General features: G+C 39.2%; 1 protein-coding gene across 1 annotated transcript in view; it reads right to left on the bottom strand.

The window, feature by feature from the left end:
* INTU (inturned planar cell polarity protein) overlaps window positions 1-11,763 on the bottom strand; it is a 49,490-nt gene extending 37,727 nt beyond the window's left edge. Inside the window, exons 1-2 of the mRNA XM_074865166.1 lie at window positions 11,603-11,763; window positions 6,448-7,034 (exon numbers count right to left, since the gene is read on the bottom strand). Coding sequence (XP_074721267.1) covers window positions 6,448-7,034; window positions 11,603-11,751 — 736 coding nt within the window. The 5' untranslated portion in view covers window positions 11,752-11,763. The remainder of the gene's footprint in view (window positions 1-6,447; window positions 7,035-11,602) is intronic.
* Between the last annotated feature and the right edge of the window lie 826 nt (window positions 11,764-12,589).

Below are 12,589 nucleotides of genomic sequence, written 5' to 3'. Positions count from 1 at the left end.
TTTACTTAATGCTTAATCAATTTAGGTTAAATGAAATAAAAGGGTAAACAGTGTTTGCAACTGTTTAAGTTGATCTAACTTGACGGTTTGCAGAGTTACGTCAAATTTTCCCAGACTAAAACATTGTTGAATTTCAGATGTAAAGAGACATTTCATTAGTGGAGAGGAAAAAGTTGTACAGATGGTACTGCAAATACATTTTTCAATCATTCTTGTGCTCTATGAAGTGGGTGAAAAACCCCTTCCAACTGCGTTTTCTTAAGTACAGAGATCAAAGTGAACTTTTTCCTTTTTGCTGAAGTAGATGTATATACTTACATAGACAGGAAGCACACACTTCATGAAATGTTGTTTTCAAACCTGATACAAAATAATGTAAAATTTTGCCTTTTTCTTTTAGCTTTTTCAACAATATGGTTGTATACAAAAATTTTACTGTGTAAAAAATTATACTGTGTATAGAATAGCACTTGACTTGCTCTTATTGGCTTGCATTTCTACCAGCAATGAGATCACTATTGTCTGTCACGAAAGTCACTAGCATATATGTTAAAAGATGAAAACATTAGAACAAAGTCTCACTCAGTTATATTTTTAGAGACACAGTAAGCAACTGCAATAAAGAAAATAAATTTTTTTCAGGCAGCTCCAGACTATCAGACATTTAGTCAATAAATTTATCTTCAGAAAAATACATGTCCTTCTCTTTAAGGAATAAAGTTGGTGTTTTTTTAATCCCATAATAATGAATAAAGCTTTTTAGTTCTATCACTTATAAAAAGATTATCCGTCCACAAAGAAACTATAAGATGTCCATATATGTTCTCCACACAACATCAATCAGAACTGAATTTTACTACAGTGACAGAACAGAGAGAAGACAGACAGGAATTCTTTCCTATTTTCTCTGTTGTCTTTCCATCTTCTCATTAGAAAAGACTTCTCACATCCAGTCAGTTGTAGCTAAGAACAGTGTATATCAAACACCTAGTTTGCATAAGGCTGATGAAATTATTCCTGCTTTTTTAAAGACAAATTTTAGAAGTCTTTGGGACTGCTGGCATCCCTAAAACATTTATTTCAGAACTGCCTATCACTTTGCCACAGGAGGCACAGGACTATTACTTTTGTTAAATATCCATTCCCCAGAGATAAACCTGCAAGCACCATTTCTAAAAGTAGATCTTTCCATTAAGCCAGGGGACATGGATTAGTAAGTGAATACCACTTCCATACTGTGATGGGAAGTGAACATTTTTGGCTGCATTAAAATCAGAACCATGTTGTTCACATGGAAGAGGACTGAGGACACTTTTAAACTGAAATCCTGATATTTATTTTCCTCTGTTCTTGGTAATGACTTGGTGGAACTACTTATAAATGTTCACATACTCCTTTCCAAAAAAGGCAAAGTATGGAACACATTCTACTGAAGAAAGCCAGATCAATTACTTGCTTTATATGTTAGCCGGCTGCTTTTACCCAAACCAATGCTGTTATGCTTCAAGAGGAGATTAAAAGAACATAAACGGCATCCCAAACTCCACAGTGAGAACACAGCAAAGCTTACGCAAGCTCTGCATTTCTATCTTGTATGCCCAACATCTCTACTTTGGAGAGCCTTTTCAACAAGTACACCATATATGGTAATTCCTAATTAAAATCTCACTCTTACAGTATTTTGGTCCTTTCAGGACATTGTTCTGACAAGACTCTCAGTTCCATGGTCTGCAAATGACAAAAACAGCATTTACTTTGACTGTCAGAAGATGACTGCAAGTTACTTGATTTCTGTAAGTAGATTACTGTTTTAAATCACTAGTCTATATGCTGTATTATATTTCTATACTATTTCTAGCATATTTCTATATGCTATAGAAATCTAACAGATATACTTGGCTTTCTAGCAATGATGGCCTTCTTTACGTAAACTTCAGAAATCCAACAGCAATATCTGTGTTTTTACTATTAATATTAAAACAAGCAAAGAGTACTACTTAAACATTGCTTTATTCAGGGAAAACAAACAAATAACCCTCCCACATAACATCAAGAGAACTACTGGATTAGAAACCCATAGAAAACCATTTGTCAGTAAATGGGGTTGGGATCTGGACCTTTCAACTGAAGCTTGCAACAGCAGCCTGCATCTTTTGCATACTTATTCAAAACTGGATTATTAGAGCCCATCTTTACTATCATCCAAGATTAATCCCTGTCCCTGGGTGGTCCTCACACTTTTTTAACAATTGTACTTACTGATCAGGTGAGAGAATTCATGCAAGCTGTTCAGATATTCGGTGATGAGAGCAATAAGAACAGAAGACAATTTCAAAGAGGGTAAAAGTAGTACGCTCTGCTAGTGAAAAGAGCTTTCCTGTATTTTCAGTGTCATTGGAATTACTTTTCCATTTGTACTATAATAAAGATGATGATCATCAGCATTTATAAGACATATCCCCTGCTGTGAATTGGATAGGTTTCAATTTAAAGAGGGGATAAAAAAAAAAATTAATGGCATTTCCTATTACAACCCTTACTTGTCTGAGTCTAAAATAGAATATTCAGTAGAGCTTTTTATCTTTGAAGATATGCTCAAAGATGAGACTAGAAAGTTTTACATAGCAGACCAAGATTTGCATATTGTTAATAATGAAATCAAACAAAAAAGTTTTGCCAGAAATAAGACACTTAAAAAACATGAGATAAAAGCAACTGTATTTCATCTTAACCAAAATGGAAGTGATGGCAAGAATTTAAAAATCAATGAGAGCTTTTTTGTTTTGAAAATTTAAGATGGATGCTGAACTGCTAAATATAAAAAGATAACTGTACTGATAAACAACACATGGATAGAGCGGCATCTTTTTACAGAGTTACCAAGCATCAGGGTTTTTTTAGCCTGCAACTGTTGTATTTACTTTCAATCGGTCAGCGCCTGCATTCTACTTGGTTAATAAAGTACAGCAACAAAGACTTATGACTTCCATATGCAATCTTAAAAAAAAAATATTTGAAGTGTAGTGCACAAATAATAAACAGATGTTTTACGTGTTCAAAGCTGTAAGGGATACACATTTCAGAATAAACTGAAGAAGCCACCTGAGGAAAGTGATTATTTAGGGGGGAAAAAGTTATTTATACTAAAAAATGTTAAAGCAATAACCACTTTGTAATTGTTTATTCAGAGTGATATAAAAACGAAGGAAGTTTAGTCTCCCTCACAACTCAACCTTGGCAGCCATTTAAGTGGCTACCATGTTTATCACAAACAAATTAACTAATTTGCCAATGAAAATACAAAGTAGTCAGTAACTTGGTTATTTAACATATTACAAACCCAAGTCTTGGGAATAATAATCTAGAGAGTTCAAATTTTAAATAAGATGGGAGAGTTACAACATTCTATTGGGCCCAACTCGCAGGATTTTGGTAGCGGGGCTGCTGCAGGAGTGAGTGACCTGCGTGGCAGGGCATCATGAGCTGCCTTGTGCTGCTACTCGTAGCCAAGTTTGAAGCTGGTGTAAGCAACTCACTGCATACCAAAACATCACCTAGCCAGGGGAGCCATAGCACCTCTGCCCAGATGTATTTAAGAAGGAGCAGTGGTCACTAGGGGAAGGGTTGTAGCCCATGGAGGGGACCCATCCCTGAAGGGCTGTGGCTTGCGGAGGAGTCACGCTGCAGCAGAGGAAAACAGGTAAGCAGCAAGGAGCAGCAGAAGGAAAACATCACATACACAATCCCACCCTCTTGTGCCACCCGTTACCTCACCAAAGGGGTTGGGATGTACAGTGTTAACAGGCAGTGAAAACAAGGGTACCCGAGACTAGGAAGGGGCAGAGGAGAGGTGTTTGATTGAAGCTGAGCCTGCAGAGGCAGGGAAAAAGGCATTTTCTTAATTGGGGTTTTTTTTTGATCTTCTTAGTACCTGAAACAGTGATCTGAAGTTTTACGCTAATTGGCAAAAATATAAATTCAGTAACAACTCCGAGTCAAGATTGTTTGCCTGCCACACGTGTTGCAAACTGGTCACCAGAAGACCACAGTACATCATTTTAAAGCAAGTATTTTAGAAGGAAAATATACTTAGTATTTGTTTCACGAGAGACTAGTAAAAAAATGGTCTGCACCATTGAAGGCCATTAAAATATTAAAAAGCAAAACAAGAACAGGTTAGTATCTATGCATATGCAAGTCAATGAAGATGAACAAAGTTATAACCAAAGAAGCCAGCAGGCATCATGCTACACTGATGAGGTATTCCTCATTTGTGATGGCTGAAGAAGCTGCTAACTTTTATGCAAATACTTCAGTTTTAGGCTGACCACAGAAATATGCTTTACTGACTGTTTTCACAATTCACAACAGGATTCCTAAAACTAACTTTTAACAACAAGGCAAAGTTCTACTGTATTTTTCTTGAACTTCCTGTCCAACTTCAGACCCTGCGAGGATCTGAGGAGGCTATCTACTGAACTACAGTTGCTTCTAAAATCAGGCTTTTGGTGTATACCATAGCTATCTCATTCTCTGATGTGCAATGCAGAAGCAGTAAACAGACAGCTTTTTGACCGGAACAAACATTTTTTTACTGTATATTCTTTATGCAGACAGCACTGAAACTTGAGCATCTAATTTATGCAGAGATCCCTATTTCTAGGCACCACATAAAAATTCCAGAGTACACACTGTTCACTACAGATATATCATTTGAAAGTATTTTTATATGAAAATTATACATTTTATACTGTTGGCACAGAACACAGCTCATTTTCCCAGTTAAGAGCTGAATAGCTACAGTATGCTTAAAAGTATTTGTTTCCAGCGTGCAAAAACATGGCAGTATTGGTTGATGATAGCCTAGGACATATTAAACTGCTAGACTTGTTAGATTAATTTAAATGTTCTTCTATTTAAAACAAAACAAAAACCCCACAGTTTTTGTCCTCACTAGCTCCGGGAAGCATTAAGTGCTGCACATGAAGTACCATCTCCATTTAGAAGGCTGGCTTTATCTCCTGGATCTAGTATTTGCCTACGCTGTTCTGATTTCACACCTGCTCTTACAAACATCTAGTTACATACAAATTTGTGTCCCAAAATTAATTTACAGGTTAGAAATACCACTCTTACACTAATTAGATTAAATACCACTAAGCAGATCAAGCTGAAACTTACTCCCTCATCCCCCTCACTCTGCATCCTCCACTTCTTGACTAATCAGTTCTTTCTGCTAAAATTTGAAAGTTATCCAGTTTTTCCTCTGGAGTATTCTTTAGCGTCCTTACCAAAAACACGTGCTAGAAGAATCAGCTAGTCAAAGCACGATTTGCCTTTTTACACACACAACATTGAAATTTCGAAAGCACTCATGCTGACTTTGTGGGATTTGTGCTACTATAGTATTAAGGTTTTCATGATCTTCTAACCAACATCACATCTTTGCTCCCTCCCTACAAGGGACCAACATCAAGGGTAATTAAACAACCTCCCACCCTTGACAGACGTAGGCTAGCTCTCTCACATTTACTGTCTCTGAGGTTGGAGTCCTGTGAGTGCCGAGTCCTTTTAATGGCCTCTTGATGATGGAAGTGGGAGTATTTCTGCTCCTTCCCTACCAGCCACAGAAGTTCATTCCCCTCCGTTATTCATGCTCGGGTGCTCATCAGACCTTCTGTGACTCGAGTTTAACTTACTACACCAGGAAAAAATAGACAGGCAATTTTTCTTCTGGGTTAGTTTTCTGCCAGGTTATTTAGTTGCATCAGCTCATGGAAGTGTCTGACGAGCCAAACCAACACAAAGGAGAGCTGCTACACTGGCTCACTGCCTCCTCAAACTGCAGCCCCACTATTTGGAGGCCTTCTGATCACAACCACTGAAGAAGCAGCTGTTATACTTGCTGAACAGAATATCCAAACAAGTCTGTGCAGAAACATATGAATGTATCTTAGTATTTTTTCCTCATTTTTATGGTACAAAATCCATTTACAGCACATACAGTGAAGCTTTTTATCTAAGGGGGATGGTGTGGAAAAGAATGAAAACAAAATAGAGTATTTGGCAGACTACAGCTTTTTCCCAGTCCCACTTACCTACTGAACAAATTCTGCATTAAATTAAAGGTGGTGGTGGTATACTCGTTGCTTCAAGTTCAAGCTGCTCACTCCCTGTATGCTTAAAGAACAGTCATCTCCTTACTATATTAACAGCTTCTAGTTTCTGTCACATGTTCTTAAAGCCACTAATACAGTAAAATTGAACAAAACATCAGATGCAATGACATTTATTGAAAATAATCCCTCAAGAACTGACAAAATAGTTGTTTTAAGTAATTGCTTATGTCTCAGCAATATTGAAGTCAGCTGCCTCAAAAAAAAAATATTTTAAAATCATCATTTAAAAGGAAGAGTGCAGAAGTGAACCATTCATTCGATTACTTACCAATCAAGATTTGACCCGTTTTCATTGCAGAACTACCTGGCACCAAGCCATGTACTACAAGCTTCTCTTCACCAATTCCTCTGATTGCTTTATCCTTCCTGCCTTGTTTTTCTGCTCTTCTGCTGCTCCATGAAGACTGATGGACAATCCCTACTAAGGCCTCCAGCAGCCTGTGCTGCTTATCCTCTCCAGTACTGTACAGTTTTCTGGGATTTACATACACATATATATCTTTGTATTTTTGCTGAACAGTGACACCCATTTTCTGAACAGATTGGTGTTTCAATATGGAAGCAGGAGCAGTGGAGTGTGCATTACAGCTTCCACTGCCTTTCTTACTAGAATGCTTCGGTAAAAGATTCTTCTTTTTTAATATTTTGGTCCATTTCTTCAGTTCATATTTTCTTTCTTTTCGTGATCCCTCTTGAATAACTTCAGCTTCATTTTCACGAAACCTGACATGATTCACTGCTGGCATTTCTGGACAGCTGTTCTGAAGCAGAGTTTCTTCTTCACTTTCGCTCAATTCTAAATAAAATAATTCCCCATTCTTCTGCACACCATCCAACCATTCAGGCTCAAGGTCACTGGGAAAGAAAGAAGAATGATCAGTGACAGCTCTGATGAGGAAGACTGCTTTGCAGGTGACATCTGATTACTTCAAGTAGAGAGGGGATAGGGAGAGTGCAAGGCAAAAAAAAGGAAAAAAAATGTTGCCTCCTTGAACATTGAAAGCTCAACTGCTTTAAGTCTGCCATGAGGGTAAGAGCTCTTCTCAGACAACTGATGGATATGGCAAGGAAGGACATCCCTTGCAGATATTAAAATTGTTTCTTCAAATGCCTTAAAGGAAAATAGCCATTGCAAAAAGCAATATTCCTTTTTCTGAAAACAAGTAAAAAACCCAACCCCAAACCATTTCTTTACCATACAAGTTTTAATTAGTAACTACATTCATGGACACCATGGGGCTTTCTCATAGAGAAAAAATGCCATTCTATTTGTTCTCTCCCATTATTCTTTCCCTTACACATTTATAAGACAGATTCTACTGCAAGCCCTTTGGAAAGACAAGGTTAGCATTTTAAAACCACCTCAATATAACCAAAAAAACCAAGATGAAATCTAGGTAATGCTTTTTAAGACAAGTTCAAAATAGCATACTCAAGCTCATGTGCAAAAATATAAAACAAAAAAATAAAAGAGGCAGCAATGCTATAGAAAAAGTTCCAGCTGCTGGAGAGCAGATCACTAAGTCACCAGCAACAAGCTGCTGCAAAGAAAAGGCAAGGCAACTACAGGATGTAGTAACAGAAGTGCCATCTGCACAGCACAAAAAATTTTTTGTCCTAATTTGGCAATGGTGATGTGTCAACCATGTCCAGTTTTGGACAGGACATTTTAAGAAAGATGTAAGAACTGGAACAAGCCCAGAGCACAGAGACAAATAGTAAGTAGCTTAAAACTATGTTTTAAAGGAAAACAGACTAAAGGAAATCATACTCTTTTCGGTGAGAAAAAAACCCAAACAAAAAATGATAGCTGAGAGGCAACAGGCCAAATGGTCCACTCCCCCAACCCAAGATGAACCAGAGCATTGCTACAGAAGGATGATGATCAATCATGGTCAAAGTAGGCGTACTTAGTGGTTTAATTTACCAGAGTATTTAAGCTAAATATTAAGAGAGCTTTTTGATTACATACACACACACAAAAAAATACAAATAAAATATCAGCATTAGCAAGTGATATAAGGAATGTCTGGGTTGTTCTGTATGGAAGATTTTCAGGAACAGACAAAACTAGTTTATTCTTCCTGACTAGGTGACAAACAGGCCTCCCTTTCTATGAACCTGAGACCGCAAAACAAGGAAAATTAGAATGGAGACTTATATAATAATTAATGTAATTGTTTAGAGTTAACATACATTCATACATTTTATACTAAAACTACATAATTTTACTGAATAATGCAAATTTTGTTTAAAAATAGTATTATAAAATTCATATAGAGCATTAATTTGAATATGCTGATAAATGACACAGCTTCAAAGTTTAGCTGAACAGAGAACTTTATACAAAGACACTGCACCAAAGCACCTTTAAGGGCTCAGAGAGGATTTGGCTGGACCAAGAACATAGAAAACATTGATCTTACTCTCTTCCTGGAACCCCAGTGACTTACAGAAGTCAACAGATGCTGCAGACAGGAAGAAGCATCATGCACTTTCTTGGCCTCTATAATTTTGTCCAAGTTGCTGGTTTTAAAAGAAGAGCCACCACCTGTGATAATTTGGCTATTCCTGATGGTCACAAGTAAGTCAGAGTTCACATCTTCTACAAAGTCCTACTCAAGACCTTGAGTATCTTACTCAAAAAAGTATCAGAACAATGACAACACATAAGTGCTGTCAGGGCCAGACTGATCCATCATCTCTCAAAAGGTGGTAGGTAAGAAATAACATGACAGAGTTTTCCTTGGTTTGTTTTTTAAGTACTCCTGCATTCAGGTACATGTAAGCAAAATTGGTGAAAAACCAAAATCCATAAAGTAAACATTCGAAATTTACAAAGAAATAACATTTGGGTTTAGCAGAAACTCCTGTGATGCATGATAGCCTTTTTATTCCCTCTTTAAAAGAGACTGTACTCTTTGGAAAAGCTCTTTCTTTGGGGTAGATGTCAAAATTTCAACTCGGATGTCAGTTCATACACTCTTGTTCTCCAGCTTCATTGTCTATTTTTATTAGAAACTACTACGGACCAAGGGGAAAAAAAAAAAAAAAAAAGCGTGTGTGTGTGTGTCGTGTTCATACTGGGTCCACTCAAACAGAAGCACTCCAGAGAAGATTGTCAAGGAGGAGCACATATGGCAAAGTCACTCTATGCAAGTAAGCTGATGAAGACAGAAGAAGACTGAAAGAGTGTCACAAGGGCCATGAATTGCTCTCCTTGAAGGCATTTTGATGAGCATACCATAAAGGAACTATCACTTTCTGAATACAGATCTGTGCAGACATCTAAAAAAGCAGTCTGAAACAAGAAATCTGCACCTAAGGTGACAAGTTTTTTCCCTAATGCTGTAGTTTCACAATTGATTTAAACCAAGCTAAAAATATATAAATAATTAAAAAATCTAATTTCCTCCTCTCTTCCCTTGTGTCAAAACAAGCACTTACACAATAACCTGAGCTTCTACATAGGTCTGGAAGCTTCAGCCAAGGGATCTAAAAATCTGGAAGACCCGCATCCCTCTAAGAGCAGCTCCACTGATCCCACACAGGTATTTCTTCTCTGGGATAAATGTCTGAAAAAATGTGCCAGTTGAAGTTGTCCACGTATGGAAGAAACATACACTAGAAACAAAGGATCCAAGTTCTGATTCTGAAGCAAGAGAAGACTGTTCTCACCCAAGAAAACTCACAAAAAATAGTTAACTTCTACGAGCCTTGTTTTAAAGCAGTTAAACAACAAATCAAGGGTTAACTGTTTTATTGCACCATATGATACATTCCACCCATATGATACTTTGCAGAAGTTAAGATCATCACTTTTAGTTTTCCCAACGTTTGCCTACGCAATGACAAAGTACTGCTTCAGACTGAAGCATCAGTTTGGAATATGCAAAGCTGCCATTCTCTTCATAGCTATGGCTGCCTCCAGGGGTTCTGATCCATCACAGTGAGTGAAAGTGATAGCTAATGTTAAACTCTGTTAAAATAGACAAAACTAGAACCAAAAAAACCAACAAACTTAACACACTACTTACACAATGGCATATGTAAGCATTCACTTCACAGCTCTGTCTGAGAAGAGGCCTTGCACAAAATCCCAGGCTCTGACAAAGCAGCACTGCTATCACCCCTATTTCTACTCTTGCATGAATGCCCCTCAGTGTATCTGGGTTTTGCCACATTTGCTGTAGTATCAAGCAGCACAGTTTCAACTGCCAGAATTTTATTCTGGAAGTCAGTAACTTTTACTTCAGAAAAGCATTCCCAAAGTTTTTCTTTCTTTAATTTAATCAAATATGGCTAATTATAAAACCACATACAGATCATCTACAGAGGAACAAATGCTATTACCTTAAAATAGCTAACAGACCTATCATTGTACCTGCTTCTTTACAAAACTGTACTCTGTTTCCCCCTCGTCTTTCATTACAAGTCACATCTTAATCCCTTGTTTCTGTACTCAGAAGGCTGGGGTGTTATTGGTCCAACAGAAGGAACTATTTGGACCCAAAATTAAAGCTTCACAGATCTGTTGATGCAGTGATAGAAAAGATGCATTTCAATTTATCCAACAGTATTATACATTGTCTTCTGTGTTGAAAGCAGCGGAACTTTATCCCCTGAACACATATGAAGAACACCAGTAAGCAGGCATTTTAGATGAAAGAATTGGAAAAGAAAAAAAACCCCAAACACACACAAAATTAAAAAAAAAAAGCACAGCTTCAGGCAGAAATGTGTTACAGTTGAGTTCTGGCTTATAAACACAGGACAAAATAAGGTAGGTGTACATTCAACATCTTTGTCTCTCACTGAGCCACAGGTATGGGACAACTACAAGACAAAATGCACTTAAACACACTTAAAACCTCTCCCACATAAATCTTCTTTTTCTTCTTCACTTCATTACAGAATGAAAATAACGTGCCAAAGAAAATGTCATTGATTAGACCTTGAAATACACATTTGAACTGTCAAGCAGAATTGCTTTAATGCAGGGAACAAACGGATAATAAATTTTTATATGAATTTAAAAAAAAAAAAACAAACCACTAATGAATGAAAAGCCCAGTGGCTGTATACACGACTTTAAAATATGTATTGTTATTACAGAGTTGTCCTCTCACCTACCACCTCCCCAAAAACATGCCACTAAACTAGTAAGACTGCACCTCCAACGCTAAACCATTTATAACCAGGAGCTAGGTCCCTCTTTCCCTTCCCGGGCAGCGCCCGGCGGGGCCAGCCCACGGCCTGCCCACCGGCTGAACTCATGCAGCCGCTCGCCACGTTACTTCCAGGTCTCCCCCGGAGAAAGGCAGCCTGCAGAAGCGACCGGCGCGGGGACAGCCCCCGCCCCGGCCCGGCCCGGCTCGCACGCCGCCGGCCCCGCCTCAGGGGCACCCGCGGCCCGCCCTTACTCGGAGCTGGCGGACAGCGAGGTGGCACACAAGCCGCTCTCGCTGCTGCTGCTGCTGCTGCTACTGCTGCTCGCACGCTCAAGGCCTTCTCCCCTCGCTGGCTCCATCCCCTCAGCAGCTCCGCTCCCGCCGTGCCCCCCGGACGCCATGACACCCGCACCCCAGCGCGGCGGGCGGACACGTGACCCGCGCCCTGCCCTCCCCATTGGCGGACCCGGCCCGGCGCCATGGCGACGGCGGGAAGCCTGGAGGCCCCAGGCCTCAGAGCCCAGGCTGCGGTAGCGGCCGGAACGGCACCAGGGCTGCCCGCCGCCGGCGGCGGCGGTGAACGGTGGCTTTAGTGCTGCACCTGGCCGAAAGGGCAGCTCGCCTGCCCCCTTTGGCTGGCAAGAACAACAATGAACATTTCAAAGTGCCCAACCTCCCCGTTTACCTCCTTAAAACGCACAGCTGAGCAGTCTCACTAGTCCCTTGGAAGTCTTTCAGTGGGTCAGTATGGAACACCTAATGGAGAACAGACTATTTATTTAGCGGTCTGATATCAAGGTCTCAGCAACGGTCCCATAAAAGAGACTATTAATGAAACTCATGGTCCTGGGGTGAGCCTCAAAGCATTGCTTATAATCAAAAACCGATTTGGAGAAAGAAACATGAGGTAAGTAGTAATTTTCATCAAGTCAATACTTCCGTGCTTTATGTTATGCCCCGTTGTAAACATTTAAGGAGTCATGAGAAACTAAGATAACTTCTCTTTAGGTTAGTCAGGAGAGCAGTTAGGTTAGGGAGGAGAGGCAAGGATGCGAGACGGACCCAAACAAGCTAGATGATTTGGCACCTTAAAGCAGTCAACGCTGTCTACAACTGCAAAATCATGCACAGTCAGAGAGAGAGAAAAAAACAAACCCTAAACTACTCAGTTTTCAGGACTTAAATTATTCACATCTATGAAAAATAAGACCCATGGCAACCCTGCAGACAACTTGCTGT

This window comes from Strix uralensis, chromosome 4 (genome assembly GCF_047716275.1).
Source record: "Strix uralensis isolate ZFMK-TIS-50842 chromosome 4, bStrUra1, whole genome shotgun sequence".
NCBI classification, from domain to species: domain Eukaryota; kingdom Metazoa; phylum Chordata; class Aves; order Strigiformes; family Strigidae; genus Strix; species Strix uralensis.
Note: the sequence above shows the minus strand (reverse complement) of the source record. Positions and strands in the feature narration are given on the sequence as shown.